This window comes from Podarcis liolepis, assembly GCF_965112155.1.
Source record: "Podarcis liolepis genome assembly, chromosome: 5".
Classification (NCBI taxonomy): domain Eukaryota; kingdom Metazoa; phylum Chordata; class Lepidosauria; order Squamata; family Lacertidae; genus Podarcis; species Podarcis liolepis.
The window spans coordinates 49,367,922-49,393,563 of NC_139556.1; the positions used below are offsets into that span (position 1 = coordinate 49,367,922).

Below are 25,642 nucleotides of genomic sequence, written 5' to 3' on the forward strand. Positions count from 1 at the left end.
ATTTTTTACGGTTGTAACAGGACCCAAATTGTAGAGCTATGATTTAATTGGCGTGGCATTAAAGGGCTTTTGTTTGAAGAGGGGGGGAATTGGGAGGGGATCTAGTTTATTCAGTTGCAGGAAGAAGGGGAACCGGGCTTTAGCGATGCTGAACACATCAAAACCTGTAGCCTGTGCAGATTCCTTCACCTATAGTGCTGTGGAAGGACCTAGTTAGGGGGGGGGGAAACCCTCACCCCCTTCCCCAAAACCCTCACATGGAACCCTTTAGTGACTGTTGCAACAATCTGTGCATATGGAGAGAAGTGATTTACATGGAGCTTAGTGGAAACGTGATGTACAAGTAACACAAACCAAAAGAACAGGAGGTCCTTTTCGTGGGGAGGTTGTGTGTGTGAGAGTGATGCGATCCATAATTTTCCTTCCTCTAAAAAAAAGGAAAAGACAGACCCCATATATATATATATATATTCTGTGTATAAAACTGCCTTTCAAACAGGGGCCCATTATGTGGCTGGTGTGAAGCGCCACCAACATTTCAAACCCCATTGTCTCTTTTGTACCAAATCCCTGTAAATCTTCTACTTGCCTTTACTCATTTTCATCTGAAAAGCCTGTTTGGTTTGAATAGACTGCAATAAGCGGCCTCTGGACCTCTGTGGAATGTCAATTAAAATGCAGATTTCCCCCTCTCTCTTTCTGATCCGCAGAAGACTTGGAGAAAAACAGGCTAGTCCCCAAGAAAAGTGAATGAAGGAAGTTCAGACAAAGCAAAACTATTGATGCTGCCAGGCTGTTTTCCCCGAATAACCGTCCAGAATTAATGTTTAATAGCCGATCCCTTTGAAGATGGCAGTGTGAAGGGGTTAGTGGGGCTTCACTCTCCTCCTGCGATCAGACCCAGTCTACTGTCACTTAATTGCTATACAGCTAATTTTCTATAAGCTGGTGGAGGACATTGATCCACACTTGCACAGATTATTATTTTTTTTGGCTGTACTCTAATGCCTAGGGAGGATACACAGGTCAGAGTATTGATTTGGATGACATACTCTCTGCAAATTACAACCTCCCTGGGGAGTGATAAACACTGCCCACATAACAATGGAGCTAGATTAAAATGAATACTTAGGCTTGGATTTAATTACTGCCTCTCTAGAACAAGCACAACTTGTTTGCGTGCGCATTAAAAAAAATAGTAAATAAATGTGGCAGCTTGAAGGAATTTGGTAGGGCTCCAACCCCAGGCTGTTTTTTCCCATGCTTGTCAGTTTGGCAAAGACATTTGGGCAGGTATGTGACTGAGGTGAAAATTGACTTGATGAGCGGGTGGCCAGGCAAGCCATCAATCATGGGTGGCTGACAACTCCTTCCCCAGTATAGGGCAGTATAGAAGAGAGAAAAGAGTTCCCTTTCAAGGGGAAAAATAAACACTACGTGTGGCTTTCACTGAGCCTGAGACTCCAGGAGGGATTATGCTATTGTAGTCAGGAAGCCAGAATTGTGAAGGCCAAGAAGCATGCTGGGACTGTGTGCCAAACATTGAGATAGGTACATAATTACCCCAGGGTAGGAGGTCTCCCTATAAAACCATCTAGCAGCGACTATAGCAAGTAAGATAAGGGAAAGAACTGGAGTCTGGGTCCCCGCCCCTTCCACCTTCTAGAGAGGCCCATATGCTTGGAGAGGTGGAAGTGGGACTCCGTAATTGGGGAGACTAATGTTCCCTGTGGAAATGATGTAGTGAGAATTATGTAATTCAAAGGCTTGTTGACGTGTAAGGGCTATATTGCTTCCAATGTCTTATAGGGAAAGAGTGAATTGTGCTCTTTAGAAATATGTCAAGTTTGACTTTCAAGTTCCTTGCCTGGTAGTTTTGTTGAAGTTAAGTGTGTTGTAAGATGTTAGTCTCACTTTTGTTACAGCTTCATAGAATAAACTCTTCTGTCTCCTCTTCTCCCACTGCTGCCCCCAAAAGCCTCATGTTATATCCCTTTTTAAAATTCTGACAGTCTATATTTCCATTAAGATAGAGTTATGGGTAACTTGTATACTCTTAGAGAGACTATGAATCCTGTAATGAGGCATCAGTAGTCTGGTGAGGGACTGATGGGTTTGAGAGAAGCACTTTACAGGGTTTGTAGGAGCAGAACAAATGGGTCTCTGTGGTTGGCTATAACCATTATGCAACTATAGAAATTAAATTTATTTAAAAGGATTGCATGCTTTTAAGCCTCCCATGCCCTTTATTGATAATATATTTCACCAGTTTCTTTAATATGTCATGTGAGGTTGACTCAGTCCCATTTTCTAGCTTTAAGTATCAAATCAACAGTGACCTTTCAAGAAAATATTGTGCACTGAAGGGTTTATTTCACCAAAGATCTTACTGGTAAAAGTTTTAAGGAATTGCATGTGTTGTTTCTGAAGCATGATGTACCTCGGGTTAAGAACTTAATTCGTTCTGGATGTCTGTTCTTAACCTGAAACTGTTCTTAACCTGAAGCACCACTTTAGCTAATGGGGCCTCCTGCTGCCGCCGCGCTGCTAGAACACAATTTCTGTTCTCATCCTGAAGCAAAGTTCTTAACTCGAGGTAATATTTCTGGGTTAGCGGAGTCTGTAACCTGAAGTGTATGTAACCTGAAGCATATATAACCCGAGGTACCACTGTAATACGTTAGAAAACCTAGATTGCATTTTCTCTATTGGGCAGCATACATTGTCTCAATAATTGTCCAGTTTTGGCAATTTTATGTCAGATATTGAGCTGGAAGGATTTTGCCCATAATTACTTTCCCCTGATATACCTTGAGATAACTAGTGTGGGCAGCATGATAACATACTACTTCTAGATCTTTGAATGAGCAAAGCTCTTTACATTTGCATCTTACCCCTATAGAGTCACAGTATGTGATGTAGGTTAGGTTGAGAGAAAGAAAGAGCACAGGCTAAACAAAGAGTAGTAACTGGAATTTGGGTCTCCCGCATCTAAAGGGAAGAAAGGTTCTTGAGTTATTGCTGTGCTCAGAGTGTAAGAGGGTAGTGCAGGAATGAGAGCAGAATAGGTAAAATGAGAATAGCTTTATCTATTGTTCTTTCACAGTTGACAGATAACCTCTGGAAATCCATCACTGACCATATCGCACAGAAGAGCATAATTGCCATGGCTGCTTGATTTATTTGCCTCCTAAAGTCTGGGTGCTGTGTTTGTGTGAGGGAACAAAAGAGGTTTTTGTTTGGTCCAGTTACTAAGGTGCTTCATAAATGTTGTTCTCATCCAGACCAACAGAGTTTTCGTGGGAGCTGTCGCCTTGGCTGAATTATGTATCTCATTGGCCCTCTGATTTATCAGATTGCAGCTACTTCTCTCACACTCTTGTGCATTGAATGTGAGTGTGCACAACCCCTTCTCTTTCACAGCGCTTCTCTTTTCAAAGCGCTTTGCATACGTTATCTCAATCAATCCTTACAAGGTCAGTTGGTTGGAGTGGGTGCTCCAAGGTCGCAGGTTGGATCCCTGAATGGCACAAGTGCATATTCCTGCATTAAAGGGGCTTGGACTAGATGATTCTCAGGGTCACTTCTAACTCTGCTACTCTATGATTCTCTAAGTGTCCTGCTAAGTTGGTGGAGGTACACGGGTAGCGCTGTGGGTTAAACCACAAAGCCTAGGACTTTCCGATCAGAAGGTCGGCGGTTTGAATCCCCACGACAGGATGAGCTCCTGTTGCTCGGTCCCTGCTCCTGCCAACCTAGCAGTTAGAAAGCACACCAGTGCAAGTAGATAAATAGGTACCGCTCCGGTGGGAAGGTAAACAGTGTTTCCATGTGCAGCTCTGGTTCGCCAGAAGTGGCTTAGTCATGCTGTTCACATGACCTGGAAGCTGTACGCCAGCTCTCTCGGCCAACAAAGCGAGATGAGCGCCGCAACCCCACAGTCGGTCACGACTGGACCTAATGGTCATGGGTCCCTTTACCTTTAAGTTGGTGGAAGAATTGTTATGTCCATACTGCAGGTAGGGGAGTGGGGATGAAAGCATGGTGGATTGCTTGAGACCAAGGACTGAGTTTCATGGGTGAGGTGCTGCAGGTGCTCCAATAGATGCGAAAAGGAATCATGGGTAAAATTAACTCATGTTACCTGCTTCTCCTTTGGCACCTGGCTCTCCTTTACTCCATTTCCACAGCATCACTTCTTCCCGGCTTCCCCTTGCCTGGTTTAGCTTGCAAGCCTCCTGGACTGGGACTCTATCCCTTGTATGGTCTGCGCCATATGAGTGTTGAGCAATAACAGTAACAGATGTCAGCAAGATGAATCCAGAGTTCCCGATTTCAGGACAACTGCTTTTATAGACAAATGCGCATTTCAGCCCACAAATCACATACTCCAGAATGTTCAGTCTTGTAATCACTTGCTCCAGAACAGAATGCTCCGGAGTTGAATGTTTGGAAGATTTCAGACTTAATTGCATGAAAGGGCACTTTATTGTACACTTCCAAACCATGTAAGGCTAGCTCTCCCTGAACAGAGCTTTGAGTTGCTCTATCTTTATCTTGCATTGTCTGGCCGTGTGTACCTTGATAAAGAGAGAGAGAGAGAGTCTGCTCTAATTGATTCTTGGCCTTCTGCCATGCAAATTCATGGAAGGATTTGCACAGCGCAAAAATAGAATGTGGTAATTTTGTAAAACGAAACATGATGGGCCTGCACATGTATACAATTATGTTATTTGCTTAAAACAAACTTCATAGATATTTTTTGATTAAAGTAGCTCCCTTAAGCAATGTGCTGGCATCTGAAAACTCCTCAGCCCAAGAGCACGAAGAAATATTCATGTATCCTGAAGACATGGGTCCCATTAATACTTCTTTTCCTCCTCCCCAAAGGAGCAACTCCTTCCCTGTCTTTGCTGCTGCATCTCTCCAGGCAAGAGGGACAACCACACTGTTGCTTTTTCCTTCCTCTTCTTCTTAGAAACAGGGGATGCTGCCTTCATGCTTCATAACAGATAGCCATACAACAGGTACATAGGCACATAGGAAGCTGCCTTTAACCCAGTGGTGTCCAAACTTTTTTCAAAGAGGGCCAGGTTTGATGAAGTGAAGGGCCAACCAAAGTTGTTGACCTTTTTTTAGGGTTGAAGTTGTTGAGGTTTTAAAAAATATTTTACCCCAGGAAATAAACCAATAAAACGGATTAAACCAACCAGTGAGCTGGATTATGTCTCTGAAACAGACTTTATACTGTCTTTATACTGTTTAGGATAGGATGGTTATAAATAGCTTTTCTTAAGTTTTTTTTTTAAACTGGGATACAATGAACAAAACATGGAACTATGCAAATGTTCATGGAATGGCACGGTGCAATTACCTTCTGTGCTTTACTAGTTCAATAAAGCTGCAGACCTAAACACACTGAGGAATAAGCCCCATTCAGCATAGTGGGACTTACTTCCTAGCAAATGTGCAAGATTGCTTTGCATGTATAGAATGAGTATTTTCAAATGTCAGGTGTATCTGTTCAAAACTGAGAATGGGCTCCTTGTTTTAAATCCTAAAGAATATTGCATGGTTATTTGGGCCTTGAGCTGGTAATTTGCATTTTCAGGTTTAGAACTCTGCATTGATGATGACTTAATACTGGAGGCAGTGACCATTTCACATGGGGTTCCATTCCTGGCTCCTGTGCTCCCCACCCGTGTTCCACCCCGTTCTGCTCCCGTTCTCCCGTGTTGGTGACTGGATGTCAGTTGGATACACCTAAAATGGTCACTGTCAGTACTTAATATTTGACTTTGGCTTTTAGAATGAAAACTGGAATATGTTATATAATTTAAGCAGGGGGGGAAGTATACTAAGCCATAGTGTTAGGAGTGTCTGAAGGTTAGATTGGTAGTAGCGTATTGCTGTTCCTTCTTGCTTTGGAACAATCCTGGAGGCAGGTTCACAGATTGAGACCTGAGGCTGAGCGAGAGATTTTAGTTTTTTGTCTGTTGCTATGATATAAAAGAGGGAGAAACAAAAGCAATATGGCACATACGTAGTAAAACTCTTCCTTGATTATATCAGTTCAGGGTGCACGTGGCTGATTGCATGTTCTATCACTTCTAGGCAACACAACTATCTCCCTGAATACAGTAAACGAGCCCATCAGGGGAAAATGATGAAATGGTATTATTTTCAGTGGCACACACACTTTTCTGTGTGAGGGGAATTCTTTAGGTGTTGAAATATTCAAGCATGGAGGTCATCTGCCTGCGGTAAAGTAGTAACATCCAGTAAGGTGTTATGAGTTATTTCTGTAGCTTTAAATTGGCTCAGTGAGTCAGTAGATGTAGAACTTGAATACAAATGTTCCAGAGCCTACTGAAACTTATGTAGGCTTTGCCAAAAGAATGGTCTTAGTATTTGACCACTATGACTATATTTCTTCAGCCTCAGATGATCCGTTTGAAAATGAAGCTAAAGCTTAATGATGTGCAATTTGTAGCAGTTTCTGATAGAGTGAAGGATTTCCAACAGAAGAGAAAGTTTGTCAGCAAACACCCAGGCAATCCTGCTCTGAGCTTCCTTGTAATCCTTTCTGTGCTTCTCTAGCCTTTTTGGCTCACATAGGCTTGCACCCGGTTTCCTACCCAACCTTTTGCTTATGTTACTTCTCCCTCCAACTCAGTTCGGGAATCCAGGGAACCTCCTGTGTTGGAGTCCTCCAATAATAATAATAAAAATAAAAAAAAAATGGAGCAGGTCCTGGATTTGTCTGAACCATTGATGAAAATGGAGGCATGATTGGGGATTTTGCAATTTAAATGCAGAAATTCTGGTTTCCTTAACTCACCAAATGTCCTTCTCCTTTTCCCTTAGGAGAACCAGCAGCAATCGGGAGTAAGAAGGTACTTATTATCAAGGCTTAAGGTGCTCCTTTCAGCCCATGCTTGCGTAGAGGAGCTCAGATGGGAGTAAAGTCCACATGGAGGTATGGAAGAGGATCAGGGACTGGCATTGAGAAGATGGTCAGTTGGAATTCATGTTGCCTTATCTGCCTGGTGGTGATCACCATGGCTGGATTTTCGTTGGCTCGGCCATCATACAATTTAGTTGGTGAAGACACCACTTTGGAACCTGAAGGTGAGTCACTGTTGTTGTTGTTTGTTTGTTTTAAGTTTTTTTTTAATGGGGTCATTAATTTCCGAGGAAGTTCAGGCTCTGTATAAATAACCATGTACCACCAGCACCAAGGTGATCTCATCACTGGTGTGACTTGTGGAAACTCTTCCACACAGGAACTTAGTTTTCTGTCACCTGTGTTGTTACCATTGATACTGCTCTATTGGACCCAACAGAAGAATGATGCTGTGACTAATTCCAGGTATGACTATTTTAGCTACAGTGCTAAGGGAGAAAATGTGGCTATGGACAAAATACAGGAGGATGTATTGGTAACATATATGTAACTACCATGTTGGTTATAGTGTGACCCCCTAGAACAAGTATTTTCAAAGCTTTCCTCCTTAGAACTCTCAAGTAAGCTACTACTATTTTAAGAAAGTTAAGATTGCGATTCTGTACACATTTAACTGGGAGAAAAGCCACTGAAAACTGGGATTTACTGCTGAATAGACATTTATAGGTTTGCACTGTTTCTTGGTTGGTTAATGCAAAATAGGGAGCTTAATTCATTGTTTGACAACTTAAGCCTACAAATAACGTCATGAATTTTGTTTGAGCTAAGCTTTGATTTCTGAAAGGTCATCATCTCCTGTACTAAGTCTTAAAACATGACATCAGTAACATGAAAAAAGACTGTAAGGGGCTCCCACTGGGGTATCCATCGTCAAATAAGGCTTTAGTCATTTCTCAAGAGGAATAAGGCCTTCTAAACCATAGTATTTAACAGCAGTGTTGGGATTCAGTCCAAAATTTCATGCTGAGCTATTTCAGAGCAAAAAAGGCAACATTGTGCATAAAGATTGCTTCTCTTGTTTGAAAAAACAACAACCCCTTTCTGTTCGTTCATTGTAATTTTGTCCACAGGTAGTCTATTGAAAAGAGATGCATAGCTCAAAAATGGCCACAAAAGCCATTTTATTACCACTTATCATTAATTGGGGGTGACCTTTAGCTGTCTCATGAACCACATGCAGCACAATTAATGTTTATATATCTTAATTTACTTGACAGAGCAATGCCATGTTTATTGGACTCATAGATGTCTATATCACTAGATTTGCATTAGCATTTATTACTATCTACGCACCTGCTAAGGATTTCTCTGTTGCATTTCCTTTCATCCCAAGCCCCCTATTCCAATTATTATTGGCTCATGAAGGTGTAGTACTGGCATCTTTTGTGTCATTGGGGGGTGGAGAATCTGTGGATACCATCCCCAGAAAGATGCAGTGTCTTAAGGTAGGTTTTAGGGCTGTGGAGGTACTGCCAAAAGGTGCACCCCAGAATTTGGGAAGCTGTCCTAAAGACTTGTGAATATTCAAAGATGGCAACTCTTGGATAGCACCGAGTTGATAAATGGTGCATGTGAAGGGAATCCTTGGTGGGCCCCAAAAACAGTCATATGGAGCCACATTTAGTCCATGAGTAGCGTGTTGTGTTGGGCTGTTAATGGAAAAATGGACCCTTTTTTGTGGGTATGTTTGGTTCTTGCTAGTTTTCTAGCGACTTTCCCCCTTATTGTTTCTAAGCCGCAGAAAAATCCTGCGGTGCAAACGCTACAGGGGGTGTTCTGAAATCCAAACAAAATCTGCATGCCGGTGCATGCCAAAGAAAACACAGAAGAATGACAACACTTCAAATTGCTATTGTGTCTTGTACAAATGAGGGTTTTTGCAGCCGTAATCGTTTGGAACTCTCCTCTGGAGCTGATATTCGTTTAGGGACATCCAGACTCCCAAGTTCCTCAAACTGTGGTATTTTTGGAATTTTAAGATGATGTTTTTGATTACAGCGTATGTATTGGGAGTAAGAAAGTTTGCATTATGCTGAATGGAATAGAGGGCCCCTGTGCTCTATCCCCCCCCACCTTCTGGGCCTCACAGTAAGGGGCCTAGTGCATTCTTAATATAGTTGCTGTTATCTTGTAATACAATGAGCTAACACATTTATATTAACTGAACTGTCAAAACAATCTCATCAGTCTAATGTTCATGAAACATGTCCTCTCCCAGATGCTTTGTTGAGGCGATTTGGCCTCTGTATATCATATAAGACTAGGGCTTGCTTCCTCCCTCTCCTCCATCTGTTGGAATGCATAATTGATTCTGTTTCTTTTTGCTTACTCATTTGTATATGAAATTATGCCTTCCTAGAGATACCCAGAAATTGAGAATCAGTTCTTAGAGTTTATTTACATTGGTGATCCGGTTGAATTATGCATTTCTAGAAAGAAAAAAAATCTTAATGAAGTGTAGTGATAGTGCAGCCTGTCTTCAGCCGAGCCCACTAGAGATGGCTTTTTTGATTGGGTGAGATTAAAAGAGGCAGGACTCATGACATGTTTAAGGCATGCACCTGTGGCTTGCTTGCTTGCTGCCTTGGGAATGCATCCAACTAAAGCCCTGCTGTTTTAAGGGCAGCTGAATATCTTATTGGTCCTCTATTCCCTCCACAGAGGCCTTTCAGACCTTGTTGGACTCCAACTCCCATCAGCCCCAGCATAATATGAAGAACAACTTATCCTGTGTCCTGATGTTACTATGCTCTTCATTTTCCCTCCTCCACTACAGGCATTCGCTGCTGCCATCAGTATAGACTAGAATAGTGGAGGGGGGAAAGTTGGAATGAAAAGGTGTCTAGCAATATTAAGAGGTCATTTTGGGAGAAGGTTCTGGGAGGGTAGAAACAGAATGGAAAAACAATGCATTTTCCATCTTGCTTCTGATAAATCACCAACATGTGTTCAAGATTTTCTCTGCAACCATGAGGGCTAGCAGCCTGCTATACTTGTTTTCCAAAGAAAGTTTAAGGTTTTGTGTGCTTCTTGGTTTATGTTCAGTAATTTGCTTTGCTGGCTGTTTCCTATTCTAAGCCCCCTGATCATAGGCTTAAAGCGGCAGGGATGTTTCTACAGCACAGCGCAGAATGTTGTAGTAAAGAAAGAATCCACTCTTTGGGGTCATCATAGTAGTTATTTGTTCTTTTTAGGGGTGGGGGTTATCTTCTGATTAGCTCTTTGAAGGGAGTGTGCATTTTAAAAGCATCTTGCTTCTGGACTAGATATTCACTGTACAGAATCTGGATCTTATCAGCATGTGGCATTATTGAAAAACAACCAATTTTTTTTTCCTGCGGCAGAAATGTCGTTTACATATATGAAACAATTTCAGATGTGAGAACACTGGAGAATTACTAGCAGAGAGAAAACAGGCTTCCAAACCTAATGGCATAATAAGAACTTTCATGTGGCAGAAGAGATGCAGGAGTGTGGGATGATAATGGAATTCAAACGCCATAATTTGCTCAGCTCCTTTTGCAAACACTACTTTTTTACGCTGTTGTCGTTTTTTTTCAATGGTACATTCTGCAGAGAAAAAAACCATACTTGTTCTCTGGGGAGGTCTAAAGACCCCATAGCATCCCCCCTAAGCCTTACTACTTGAGTCAAGAATAGAATGTAAGACACTTCATGTGACTGTAAAGGAATTATTTAGTGAATTGGGTTAACATCAGAATCCAGCACATACTTACTTAGAAGCAACTCCCACCGTGTAAAATGGGGCTTACTCCCAGGAAAGTTTGCCTGGGACTTCTTCTAAAAATGTGAGTTTAAGATCGGATTAAATTTGGATTAACCTCATCTAACAAAATTATTATAAAATGATTTTTAAACTACAAATAAATTGAACATATTATTTTATTTAAAGAGAAAGTTCTCAGAACACCACATAAATATTATAGCATCTTAATACTTAACTGGTGAGCACACATTCATATCCTCTGAGCATCTCTACTCCAAAGTAAGACCCATTGAGTTCAGTGAGATGAGGCTTACTCTCAAGGAAGGGGGTATAGTAGCTTTTCTCCCCTTCGTTTACTACACTTGGGTCACATCCATATCATACATTTAAAGCACATTTATACCACCCTAACAGCCAAAAGAATGCTGGGAACTGTAGTTTGTTAAGGGTGCTGAGGGTTGTGAGGTTGTTAAGGGTGCTGAGAGTTGTTAGGGGACTCCTCACAGAGCTACAATTTCTAGGACCCTTAAAGAACTACAGTTCCCAGGATCCTTTCAGGGATGCCTGTACAGTGTGGTTGTGACTACAGTGCGCCTCATTTACAGAATATTTATGAAGTCCTAAAGCTATTACAACAATTGAACATTAACACATTTCAGGAACTCCTGAAAGAGCATCTTTGAGGTGCACCTTCATGTAGGCTGCCTTCTTATTTCAGATATTTCTCCTAAAATTCAAGGACAGACTTCAATGAACTTCCAAGCATGGATTTTTAAATGAAGCAACACCATTTATGAAAGAATATACCTAGCAGACTCTCGTGAGTCCCGTTGGGTCTTCTGTCTTGGCACATCTTCAGGGACTTCAAAACGCTTGGCATTTAGAGTATCTGATTGAATATGTGCTTTCATTCAAGAATGATGAATTACTAACAATTCAGTTAATTTGATTAGTAGATGATACTAAACCCACTATATGGCATTATTTTGATGGGAACATTTTCAAGGTGGTTAAGTAACTTTTACATGTGTCGATGATCAGTTCTTTGCTTGGAAGTGTCTCATAATGTTGTCTTAATTGCTGTTTGCATAGTAATGGATGAGACCCCAGTCTTGAGAGCAGCCTTCAGGCACTGCTGTTGTGCAAATAATAAACCATATTTGTACACCGGAATATGTTTGCTGTAAGCACGCCATTGCACCTTGTGGTATCAAGTTTGCTGCCAAGCATAGTCACGATGACAACCCAGTATTACCAGCACAGCCCCAGATGACTAAACAACTGCATTCTGTTGTGAAGTGCTGTAAAGTAGCATGAGTAACTGCAGAGCTAGGCTGCACATAGTTAAGAAACACCAGCATGTAGCTCCCAGTTTTGGGGGCCTGTTATTAGAATCCCAAGCATCTAATCTCTTCTAGATAATATTAAAACATTGCCATCTGTACTAGAATTTCTTCCAGGTGTAACAAGGCATGGAATGCTATGGAATTTCTGTATGCGAACTGAGCAAATGCCATTGCTGGAAAATTTAGATGGGCAAAATGTATGCAAATTTAAAAATAATAATCCTGGCTCAACAACCCAAAAGTATGCCACTGTGGTCTTTGCTCTTGCGCAAGCAGCCCATGGCTGAACACTGAGGGTCTTCTGGTAGATTGTAACTGGGCATAAGCTCTTCCTGGCCATTGCCTTCAAAATCCTAGCATCAGCTCTTTCTCCAACAGATGAGACTACAAAGTACCGTACTAACTGCTGTGTTGTATCCTGTGGTCCTGTCAGCTGATATAAGGCATTTTTCAGCAGAACAATGAGGGAAGCAATTTTGGTGATTCCCACAGCACTACCACAGCCCCTGCATCCTTCTTAAATCTGCTCTGGAGGGTCCCTGAACCCACTGGAGCATATTAGGAGTGGGGGCTGCAGGGGAGAGGGGACAATGGGAAACAGCAGAAACTGTTCCTCCTCCCCCCCCCCCTTGATGGAAGCCTTATCCATCAGTTGAGTAACACTGTTAGATACAAACTAGCAGGGGTTCTTTTTATTTGATCTAAAACAGGCTTCCTCAACCTCAGCCCTTCAGATGTTTCGAGACTATAATTCCCATCATCCCTGACCACTGGTCCTGCTAGCTAGGGATCATGGGAGTTGTAGACCAAAAGCATCTGAAGGGCCGAGGTTGAGGAAGCCTCATCTAAAACATAATTAATTCCCACCGCTTTTCCTTACAGCAACATGCGTTCTAATAATTGTTACTCTCGTGGTACAATGCATATAACTGAACGCGTGGCACTTTTGCTGGCCTGGAAGATGGTGCTTAAATTAGAGGGGACAAGGTTTTTAATTTTTAAAAAACCCTAGACACAATCATGATTTCAGATTCTTATATGCAGTTGCTTTTTTGAGCACAGGTTTGGCACATGGAGGGTTTTCCCAAGCCCCATGTTTGCAGTATAGCCACATATTAAATACAGACAACTGACGATGCACTGGTGCTTTTCTTACATTGTACGCTTTTGTACACATGCATTGTGTCAATAAAAGGAAAGAGAGTAGGCTTAGCGAAATATTATTTATTTTCTTTATTTATTGCATTTGTATTCCACCTTTCCTCCAACGAGCTCAAGGTGGCGTACATAGTTCCCTCCCCACCATATTATCTTAACAACAACCCTGTGAGGTAGGGTAGGCTGAGTGGGAAACCCAAGGTCACCCTTAGAGCTTCATGGCTAAGTAGTACCATTCTACTTCCCCCCATTTTCTTTTTATGACTTAGAATGGAAGCTAAGAGGTTAATTTTTTTGTATGTAAGTTTTCTTCTGCACAGATATTTTTGAACATCTGTAAAATTTTACTTTCTGGGAAATGCGGTAAATCTTGATCGGTCCACATGAGGCTGTATTCTAAGGAATCTCCAACATGTCAATCATAGGGTAAATCACCCTGGAGTGACTCTTCCTGATAAAAAGTGAGACTTGAGCTGCAGTTTGCCTCCTACAGTTGCTCTTTGCTAGTTCCTTTAAAGCAGGAAATCTGTATTAATTCTGCATTGTGTAAGTGGAATGCCTTGTGTCTTGAGAGAGGCTTTTAAACCTGATCAACATTCTTGTCACAGAGTGAACCCTAATGAAGTTAACCCTTAAGGATGGGAGGTTTGACCGCACATACTGGTTGAAAGACAACTTCGTTGAATTGAATAATTAGTTTAGACATGTATTTGATAAATAGCAAGCTCACTCTTGACCTTCTCTCACTCACGTTGTCTGTTGAGAAACCTGCTGGGCTAGTTAATTTGGTCTCTCTTTGGCATTTAAATCCCTTTTCAGCTGGTGTACAGACAAACTGTCACTGGGTTTTTAAATAAAACCATTGCTAAGTTAAACTTCTCTCTCATTTTTGAAAACAAAAGTATTTACAATCTTCCCAAGGTACAGTTTTCAAGCCAGGGACACCTTTTTGGCTCAAGGGCACAGCAAACTGTCATGGGGGCCTCAGAGGATCCATTTCACGGAAGAAAACTGGTGATCTTCAAACAAGGCCCGCCCCCAATAAAACAGATGCAAAAAAAAAAAAAGTAGACAGCATCTCCCTTACAAAACAGGCAAAGTGCCCCTACTGAGCAAAAAGAAAAAGTGGGCAAAACACCCAGTCTTAAAGAACAGACAAAAAACTTAAAAGCATGCAAACCCCAAGAGGAACACACATCTATGCAGGGGCCAAAGGCTTTATTGGGAAAGAGAGGGTTAGGATTAGAGTTAGGGTTAAGGTGGAGTGTTTGGATGACTGCTTTTCATTCTAGCCACTTAGGACCACCCTTGGTAAAAGCTCAGGGTCTTTTTTCCATTAAAAATTAGGGGGTCTTCACAGATGCCATGGTAATGTGTATCTGTGGGCATTATGCCCCTATTGGTGCCACATCATGGACCCCAAGCTTAAGTTCTTGTCTTGGTTGCCTGCAAACTTCCATTTTGTTTTTCAAAGAGGTTTATACTGTGAGCATTCAGATGTTCACAGATTATGATCTTGCGAGTCTCCTCTCATGGATCTTACTAGGGAATGCTGTAGAAGTGAACAAGAGCAAAGGGCTTTTATTAATTGCCGTGTGTTAGAAGCAAAACCATTTGTGTGAAATAATTTTCTTTTCTTTTTTTGAAATTTCAAATTTTTGAACTTTACAATTCCTGCAGAGATTGGTAATTTTGGACCAAATTTCAGGATTTTGTGGAATGAGGTGTGTATGCATTCAGACACCACTGGCATCAGAGTTCCTGCATACAGCCCTAGATTTTAATATAAGCCTTACATTTCAGATTGAGCAGCTGTGCTTTTCATTTAAAATTGTATGTTGAATTCAGGAACTTAGTTACATTTACTAATTTTGGATGGCTATATTTCAGATCTAACTCACTGGCTCACTTTTAGAGAATATGCTCTGTATGCAGGAGTGATTAGATTCAATCTCTTGCATTTCTAGGTAGGCGTGGAAAACATCCTTGTCTGAAAACTCAGAGTGTCACTGTGAGTCAATATAGAGACGGTACTGAGGTAGATGGACCAATTATTTTTGTCTGTAGAGGGCAACTTCTTCTGTTTAAGGGAAGATAACCACCTCCTGTAGGGGTGAGTTGGGATCCATGGTGTGGGTTGTCTCCACCCACTGGTAGGAAGTCTGAAAAAAAAAGCTTTGAGGGATACTTCAGGGGAGAGACAACCCTCTTGGTCTAGTTCCATTTCCTGCCTTCGCAGGTAGGAGTTTTCTTGCCTGCTGTTTTCAAAAGAAAAATTTGGTGCCTTCTAGAGGTTGCTGAACACCCAATATCCCCAGGCAGCATGGGCAATGGTTAGAGATAATAGGGAGCTAGAGATAATGGGAAAAGGATGCGAGTGGCGCTGTGGTCTAAACCACTGAGCCTACGGCTTGCTGATCAGGAGGTCGGCAGTTCAAATCCCCGTGACGGGGTGAGCTCCCGTTGCTTGGTCCCTTCTCCTGCCCACCTAGCAGTTTGAAAGCACGTCAAAGTGCAAGTAGATAAATAGGTACCGCTCCGGTGGGAAGGTAAACGGCGTTTCCGTGCGCTGCTCTGGTTCTCCAGAAGCGGCTTAGTCATGCTGGCCACATGACCTGGAAGCTGTACGCTGGCTCCCTCAGCCAGTAAAGGGAGATGAGCGCTGCAACCCCAGAGTCGTTCGTGACTGGTCCTAATGGTCAGGGGTCCCTTTACCTTTAGAGATAATGGTAAGGGCACCAGGTTGGGGAAGCTGTTTCATGGAACCCTCACATGGCATCCTACATCCAACATCCTACATAGCCTCCTTAGAACCCTTCACTCTTAGTTATTTTCCATAGACCGATGATTAAAATGGGAAATAGCCAAATTTTAAAATAGTTTATTGTGGCCTGAGAATTTGTAATTACATTTTACAAGCGACAAGAGAGTTTACCATGAAAATGCTGACAGGACCAGAGTTCCTAAGGGAAGTCATGGTTTTATAATGGATGAGGCAACAAATGGTCAATCTGTGCCCATAATAAGTGCAGCGTGACACTTAATATTTTGTAGACCCCCCTTTTCCAACTTTGCTAGAAACATTTTAATCTCCTTACTTTTAGTACCTCATTTAACCAGATATTTAATTCCTGCTTAAAGTAAATATTTTATTTGGAAATAGATTTATAAAGAAAAGGACTGTGTAATTTAAGTATAGGTAACAGAGCAAGATATCTGGAAATTGCCGTTTTGAAAATGGTGAAGGCTATAGGAAAGGTTTCTTGCTTTCTAAGTCTGAAACGATGCTGGAATACTGGCTGAGTGGCCATAGAAAGTCAGCGAAATTATCACGAGGCCAGTCAATTAAAATCAGTTCATTGGAAGCGAGAGTTTCAAGTTACAGTACTATAATTGAGAGAGCAATCCTATGCACACTTATGTGTGAGTAAACCCCATTGAACTTCCAAGTAAATACACATAGGATTGTACTGCACTAGTTCATGCTTCAACCCATTGTGTGTGTGTTTTTGCCCCCAAATGTGAGGTAGGCCACCTCAATAAGGAAGGGTGGCCTTGTTTAATTATGACAATGTCTTCTCTTTATAATACTTAAGCTACAATGCTCAGATCACTTTCTGTGTTGTTGACGTTACTAAGTGGTTTGCGGGCTGCAGGCTTAGTTTGAGTCACATACACCATTCACAGGCATACAGTCAACAGAGCCTACATAGTTTTTAAGCTTTTAAAAGACAAATGACTCTAAAATGGTTTCCGGGGATGGACGGAAAGCACAGTCCTGGGAAGGTTCCATTTCAACTTCCCTCGCTTCAGCCTATGCTGCATTTTTAATTCCTTCTTGCTCTGTTCTTTGTAGGCACTCAGCAGCAACTGAACCTAAAACAAAAGGCTGCTCTTCTGTGACTAGTTTGGTCCTCAGCACAGAATATTAATCGGTTTTTAAAAGGCCAATAAAGGTTTTACATTTTGCGTGGGTCCCACTGTGCAGCTAAGTTGTGATTAATGTTGTGTGCACACATTTTCAGGTTCTCTTGTCACAAAGCAGGCCAAGGCAGAGATGATACCTTTGGGTTTAAAAACACTCAAAGCCATGCACCTCCATGTCAGCTAATTATCTTTAAATAAAGAGGCAAGACACTATAGTCATGTCTCTGTCATTTAGCTTTATGATGCCCTTCAATCTCAGTGTGTGTGTGTGTGTGTGTGTGTGTGTGTGTGTGTGTGTGTGTGTAAGGTAATAGCTAGTCAGGCCTTCCGAATAGCAAGCCTGCTTAAGCAGTTTAAATGGCTAAGGTAGCTGAGTGTGACTATCCTGGGGAAAATGAGAGACCTCATGGGTGCCTACCACTGAAGGGGCAAATCTTGTCAAAATCGTAATGGAATAGTGAGTGATTAATAGGTGTGAGTGATTAGCTCTGACTTTTGTGGAGCAATTGTCCTGTCTGGCCACAACTTGCCACCCAAGTGCAATATTCTTTTCATATGACAGCATAGAAGAAAGTCATTGAAAGGCTTTAGTTAGGTTGAATGCAGGCTGCTTTTCACAATGTGAAAATGCCGTGACTTGATACTCTTGAGTTAAGAGCAGTATGGTGCAGTATTGTTTTATTTTTATTGGAACTGGGCTTAGCTGGTTAAAATATTCAATGAAATTCACACCTTCTGAGTGAAATATTGTATTTTTCTATGCATGTTCATGCTTTGGCAACCAGGTTTGTTTCTGCTGCATCCATTTTGGCCCCGCAGTAAAGCTGGTGACAAGGTAATGGTAGACTTCCGCATGTTGGGGCCAAGATCATTGCTATATAGTCCTGTGGAGTCAGTTCCTACTGCACTGCATTTTAGAACTGGGTCCTCTGTTTTGTCACTTTTTGTTCTTCGGATGGAATACTTGGATCTTTGTTGATTTCTCTTGTTGATTCCCCTTTTTAGTTCCCTAGGGGGGTGGGGAGACTCCTGTCATACAGAGTTCATTTATTTATTTACTTAGCAGATTTATACCCTGCTTTTTGACTAGGTTTCTTAAAGTGGCTAACCTCGTTTATAAAACACAACAGATACACCAAGAACCATACACTCACAAAAGAAAACAACCGGCAAAGAAACAAGAGCCAACACCACATGTCCTTTCCTACAGGGCAGATGGTGCCAGCTGGCCCTATAGTGAAGAGGGGACAGCCTGTCTCCTGGTGTTGTATTTGTTTGTTTCCCCTTCTCTCTTCATCCTTCACACAGGGCAGATGGTATCAGTATAAAAGTCATACTTAGTATTCGTATGGCACTTTTGAATATTCAAAGCACTGAAGTGTGTGAGTAGTAGTGTAGTGTTTAGAGCAGGGTTTGCCAACCCTTTTAGGCCAGTGGACACATTTGGAATTTCAAGAAAGGGCAGTGAACACCAGTCAGAAAATGGCTACTGTGGTGGCATGGCACAGGACAACATGGCTGGCAAATTTAAATCAGGTGAAAAAGAGGTGGGATCCCAAAATCGTGTAAGGCAGGCATATTCTTCCCCATCAGCTGCCCCATATATAGGAAAACACCTGTATTAGCTACTGCCACCCTTACTCACAATGAAACTTGTCACATTTCTCCTCTGCCCAGAATGGAGGGTAGGTGTCTTGGCTTGGCATCCAGTAAAATGTGGGCATATCTAAGGGGATGTGTAAGAGAGCCAAGCCAGTGCAGACATTTCCCGAGCAGGAAAGGCAATCGGTCTCTTGCACATTGTGCATGCTTGAACTATATTTACGGAGACCTTCCCTGGGCACAACAGTGCATGTTGGTTTAGAGTGCTGAAATAGGACCTTGGAGACTTCAGATCCCCTCCCTGAACTACAGTTCTGATGGTGGTTTAACCAGCAAGCTGTCTTTCCAGGGAACTCTGGGAATTGCAGCTCTGTGAGGGGAATAGGGGGGCTCCTAACAACTCTCAGAGCACTAAGCAGCTCCCAGAATTCTTTGGGGGAAGCCTTGGCTGTTTAAAATGGTGTCATAATGCTTTAAATGTGTGATGTAAATGTGACCTAAGATGCAAGCACAGTTCATGCTGCAGTGAACTGTTACCCTGCTAGTTATATGATTCGGAGTCTGAAACATAGGATCCCTCACCTATAGCAGAGTAGCGTGTCTGGTGAGGGAGCTCATTCCAGCTGACTCCAAAGGGGCCAGTTTCCCCTTTCCGGTCATGAGTAGTCAGTTCTGTTTTTCAGGCACACTATAACTTGAACCAGTTTTTACTGTGTTTGCTGCTTCGCATTATCTTTTTCCCTTCTGAAAACTCCTCAGCCATAACTTGAGCCTTGAAAGTCTGTGTGGCTGTAAAAGGAAGCAGAGTCTCCATTTTCCCTTTTGCATTTATCTTAAATATCAGTAATAACGGAACAGCAGATTTCTTAAGTCTCAGTTTTGCATTTCCAGATTTAGGAGTCCTCCTATAAAAGTGTTGGAAAATGTGCTCTTTGTTTTGGATATATCTGCCTCAGAGTACAATGAGAGAAACAGCTTTGTTCCCATGCTCTCCCCCCCCTCCCATGCACAAACAACAATCTCATATTTATCACACTTTCCTGCTTGTATATTATAATTAAAGTTCCCAGCGTATGAGTTTGGTAGTTTGTCAAAGAGTTTGAAAATTCAGCCAAATTCCTTTCCTTTGCATTGTTCTGCTACTGAAGTCTTTTTTTGTATTTAGAGGAAGGGGGGGCGGACTCGCTGCCTTTTTGTAGGGCTGTCCTTGGCAGAGGAGGACTTTCATCGTCCAAGAGGATGTTTATGATGGGCTTACTGAATATTCATCAGCACAGCTGGAAAAGTTGATAGTTGCACAGAAAACCCCACATATGGACAATGTGGTTTCAAAGCTTTTTAATGCTGAGACCAGTTTGCTGAGCGGTGCACAGAAGTTTAGCGGGGGGTGGGGGGGGAATTGTCCATGTATGTTTTTGATTTGATGTAATTTATTAATGATTTTTTCATTATTTAAAAAATGGTTAATCACACTGAGATATTTTCATGGGAAGCAATCCATAAATTCAATAAATAATAAAAAAGGATAATAGTTATATAGTGGACGCTCGGGTTGCGAATGTGATCTGTGCGGGATGCACATTCGCAACCTGCAGTATTCGCAACCCGCAGTGGTGCGTCTGCGCATGCATGGGTTGCGATTCGGCGCTTCTGAGCATGGACGACCCCCGAAACCCAGAAGTAACCCGTTCTGGTACTTCTGGGTTTCGGCGGGTCCATAACCTGAAAAAACGCAACCTGAAGCATCTGTAACCCAAGGTATGACTATATTTTAAACTTATAAAGGTATGTGTGCCTGTTCATACATGAAGAAACCTCCAACTCCTCCTCCCATCATTCATGACCACTTGTTCTAGCTAAGGATGATGGGAGTTGTAGTCCAATAACAGCTGGGGACCCATGTTTGAGAAGCACAGTGTCTAACTCCAGCCCTGTCTCTCCCTTACACCAGACCAGCCTACATGCTCTGGCTTCTTTCTCCTAGATCTGGTTGCACCCCATCATCTCGCCTGCTAACAGGACAGGCAGCTGTCTGAAGTCAACAAGAAAATATACTCCTCCTTCCCCTGCCCCCCAAAACCCGATCAACAGAATGTACTCTACGCTGGCAGAAAACTGGGTTCACGGGCGTTCTCTTCCATAATGTTGCTGCTTCATTGACTGCAGCATGGTTTTTAACCTCTCCGTTCAACACAGTAAAATTCGGAATCGAAGGAATCCTCTCAGTTTCCCACCGATACCAAAGTAAAAAGTTGGTGCATGCACAGTGGCAAAGTTTCTATGGTTTTATGCTCAGGTATGGAATACTGACCACGGGGCATCTTTGCCTGAGTAAGGTGAATTTTAGCTCTGAGTAAGGGGGAAAGGGGCACAGGTAGAAGATAAAGGCACAGATAAGTGCTTAGGCAAGCTTAATTATTTGTGACTTGCAGAGAAGTGGTTTGACCTATTCATTTATCAGGGCCGGTTCTACCATGAGGTGGAATGAAGCTGTCAGCTCCGTCAGCTGATCTTGATGTCACAAAAAGGCAACAAATTGTTAGATTTACTGAATTTCTTATTGCTTTGATTTTATTCCTGGGAAGATGGAAGAGACACTGGATTTTCTTTCTCAGGTGATAGAATAGCTTTGTAGGCCTTGGGAACTGTGCACTTTGCCTGAGGTGAGGTGAGTACCACCTGTTGCGCTTGCGCCTCAGGTAGGAAAATACCTTGGCATTAATGTAAAAATCTGTGTTATTTTTCTTGTTTTTGCTCAAATTACTAACAGGACAACATGAGAACAATGGCATTTATTTTTAAAATAAAATACTCCCCCCCCCCGTAACTCTGCTCAGCATATTAAGTGCAGTGTCTAGGTCCCAATCCATTATTTAAAAACAAGAACAAAACCAAAAGAAGATATGTTGATATCAAACCATAGAGCAACCTAAATGAAAATTTTATTTATTTACTTCAAGAATTTTATAGGCTGCCCTCAAGAGTCATGCTTACTCCAGGTGACTTATACAAAATACAAATGATAATAGTGATACAATAAAATACAATAATTAATTTTCTGATTTCACAATAGTCTTTATGCTATTAAAATTTTGTAAGTCACTTGGAGACTAGTTATTCATCTAATAAATAGAATAAATAATTTTAAGATAATAAACATGAACAATACAGTGGTACCTCGCAAGACGAATGCCTCGCAAGACGAAAAACTCGCTAGACGAAAGGTTTTTCCATTTTCGATTTGCCTCACAAGACGAATTTCCCTATGGGCTTGCTTCGCAAGACGAAAACGTCTCGCGACTTTTTTTTCTTTGTCTAAAAACAAAGACATGTTTTGTTTATAAAGTTAATTTATTTTCCCTTAAATTTTTGAACTGCTCTTTACAGTATGTGTGACTTTAAAGAGCAGTTAATAAACTGTTGTTGTACCAAATTTGGCTTTGTTTGGACTTTTTTTGACCATAGGAACGCATTAATTGATTTTCAATGCATTCCTATGGGATTTCGTGATTCGCAAGACGAAAAATTCGCTAGACGACAAAAATTGCGGAACGAATTAATTTCGTCTTGCGGGGCACCACTGTATTTCACAACATTGAAAAAACATTTTTTTAAAAATACATATCCCTCCTCTGCCCCCCTTCCAAACCAGCCAACCAACAATCTGGCAGGTAAATCCATACAAAAGAAGTTCAAGCTTGTTTTCTCCTGCTCTGGAGAGTAGGACCCAAACCAATGGCTTCAAGTTATGAGAAAGGAGATTCCAACTAAACACAAGGAATAACTTTCTGAGGAATAACAGTGGAACGGACTCCCTCAGAAGGTGGCGGACTCTCCTTCACTGGTGGTTTCAAAGCACAGTTAGGACGGCTTTAGTTGAGATTCCTGCACTGCAGGGAGTTGGACTAAATGAGCCTTAGGGTCCCTTCCACCTCTACAATTCTACAGTGCAGTATAGGAACTCCCTCTTGAGTAGACTACTGGAAACAAGCGGGCTTCAAAGCTTTCCCGAAGGAGGAGCGACCATTTAAAAATGTGTAGTACTTCATTATAGGGCTTTTGTTAGGCCTGCAGTGTTAATATTTGAAGGATGAGAAGTTGTCTAGTAGTATGTCAATTGGCAACAGCATCTATTCAGGGCCGATCTTTTATCGTTGCTGCTTCTGCATGCTCAAGCCCCATGCCAAACCAATAAATGTTTGACATGGGGAGGCTCTATGGGTTGGGAGGCATGGGAGTCTTATAGTGGGAGCAGTTCCCTCCCCTGAGTAACCATAATTCCTACATTATCAGCTTTCCTTTTTTTAAAAAAAGAGAGAGTAAGGTTTGTTTGTTTTTAGCATTTGTAGAACCTGAGATACGAGGCAACACATACAGGCATTATATTTATCATTTGTGTGTGTGCGCAAAACAAGCCTGCTCGCCACTTTGAGTGTTTTAACTTTGCCTCACTCTGCGACAAATGCCTGTGGATGCCCAACTTGGGAGAGCAGGATAAATGATTTCCCATGTCAGTGCCATTGGCTCTGGAAAGGTGTCCTTTGATGGATGTAGCCACAAATCCCGCACAGCCTTCTCATTTCCCATGGTATCAGTACAGGGTAAGGCTCAGCTATGCCAGAGAAGCTAAGCAGGAACTGGCCATTAGTCGATCCAAGATGGAGAGAGATAACTTCAGAGGTTTACAATCCACTTTGCACAAGGCTAAAAAGAGATACATTTTTAAAATGGGGAAGCATTTACCATACGTATAAGGCAAGAACGATACTTTAGGTGGTTTTTAAAAAATTGATGATGTTTGCCTAATATTTGTAGCCTGTGTTTACAAAACCCGTTTCGTCAGATTCCATGGATGGATGATAAATAAGGAAGCAGCTGTGAGCTAGTTGGGTGATTTTGTATTTTTATTATTATTTAAAAGGCAGTCAGTGGTAGACTATTTCTGAGGATGGTATTTTAATAGAAGCCATTTTCTTTGATCCAAAGCACTTGTGTAATTGTCTCTTAAAGCATGTTGCCGGGGTGGGGTGGGGTGGGCTTTTTATACTTTCTGTAGGACTTTTAGTATGACAAAAACAGTTAAGTGTATACTTTGATTAGCAGCTCGTCTAAAGGTCAGCATCCTCTTAATTTTATTTTAGAGACACCTTGCAGTGGGAAACAATCTGTCTGTTGTAGGGTTGCCATATTTCAAACAGTGAAAATCCAGACAAGAAAGTTGTTGAGCTTTTTGGGCAAAAGCACAAAAATAAATGCTGCTTTTGAGCTATTTTTATGGGGAAAATGGCACTGCTGCCATGGGCTGCCATATGCCTGGATTTTCCTGGACATTTTTCGGATTTCCGCCCAGACACTACTGCCAACTGGAAAATCTGAATGTATGGCAACCCTAGTTGGTTGCAACATTTGGGGGGCGGGCAATAGCACATTCTTAGACTGGTCCATGAGAATTTTGCAATAACAACCCAGAAGTTAGCTCCAATTTTCTTTTTTTACTTCAGCCCCTTTTTACGGCACCAGTAAAAGACATGGGAAAGATCTGCAACATCCTGCTGAATTTATTTATTTTTTTGACCTTCAATACCTGCTTCTTAGAACAAGCATGTAATATTTCTTGGTTGTAAAAAACTGGAAAATGTTTTCATATTTCCTTAAAGAGAAGAACAGACTTTGAAAAAGAGCCCAAGGTTTGATCAGGAAACTAGGTTTGTGCCTGTGTCACTGCTTTTTCATCCAAGTTTTGAATGGGATAAAGGGATAAATTATCTATAACGGGCAGCAGAACAAGCTTCCCATGGCTTCCAGGGTTCCACCTCCTCAGCAGAAAGAGATGAGCTCAGCCTCCTACAGTTCTAGGAGACACACTTGGCTACTTTTGAGTTTCTCCTACTGATGGGCAGTTCATATAGTAGAAAGAACTTAGTAAGCTGCATGTCTCTAGCCCTATTCAGGCGTTGAAATCCACATGCTCTTCATCAAGTGAAAGATTTGTGGGGATGTGTTCTTTGTCGCCACTGGCTCTCAACCTAGCTCTGCAGTGCTCCAGACAATGCAGTGTGACTGTCTGCAGAAGGGAGCCTTCTGTACTAGCTCAGGGGTTCTGAGTCATATGGAGAGCCTACACAAGGTTTTCCAAAATAAATTTCCCCTCCAGAAAAAATACCAGTGCCGTATTTTCCCGTGGAAATTTTTCCATTTCATGAGTTCATTAGCAAAAAGTAAATGGATGCCAGTTGCAAATAAAATATCAGGCAAGCACGGCAACTTCAAGATGTTGGCCTTGCTATACAAGTAATATAAACATGTTATATCAGTTTGCTGTACAAGTAATATAAACAGTTATATCACTTTCTAAGACATCAGAAAATTGCTTTTCATTAATTAAAAAATCAGTGGATGGGCTGTTGGGAATACTACAGAGGGGGCAGAGACGTTGAGTTCATCTCCATGAAATGAACCTTAAACACCTGAGTAGGACTTCTCATATCCTGCTGAGGGAAATTTTTGCAAATATTAGCATCTGATCAGAAATCTGGTGAGCTGCGGTCTGGCGATATTTATTTATCACAGCAATTGGCAAGGCATTGCAGGTAACCAGTTCACCAAACTTGTTATGCAGCAGATATAAAAAAACCCCAAGAGGAACGAGTAGCTTCTCTTAGTTCTCTCTATTCCAGCCAGCTCTGAATAATTAGTTGCAGGTTAGACTGGGAAATTGAGGTTTAAAGGTAAAGGTAAAGGCACCCCTGCTCGTACGGGCCAGTTGTGTCCGACTCTAGGGTTGCGTGCTCATCTCGCTCTAGAGGCCGTGAGCCGGCGCCGTCCGAAGACACTTCCGGGTCACGTGGCCAGCATTACGAAGCTGCAGCTGGTGAGCCAGCACCAGTGCAGCACACAGAAACGCCGTTTACCTTC

At 41.8% G+C, this 25,642-nt stretch overlaps 1 protein-coding gene across 8 annotated transcripts in view; it reads left to right on the plus strand.

Annotated features, from left to right (window-relative positions):
• FGFR2 (fibroblast growth factor receptor 2) overlaps positions 1 to 25,642 on the plus strand; it is a 143,614-nt gene that overhangs the window by 31,800 nt on the left and 86,172 nt on the right. For all 8 annotated transcript variants that reach the window (XM_083506127.1, XM_083506126.1, XM_083506129.1 and 5 more), the window contains exon 2: positions 6,868 to 7,131. In XM_083506127.1, the coding sequence (XP_083362253.1) occupies positions 6,957 to 7,131 (175 nt within the window). In that variant the 5' untranslated portion in view covers positions 6,868 to 6,956. The remainder of the gene's footprint in view (positions 1 to 6,867; positions 7,132 to 25,642) is intronic.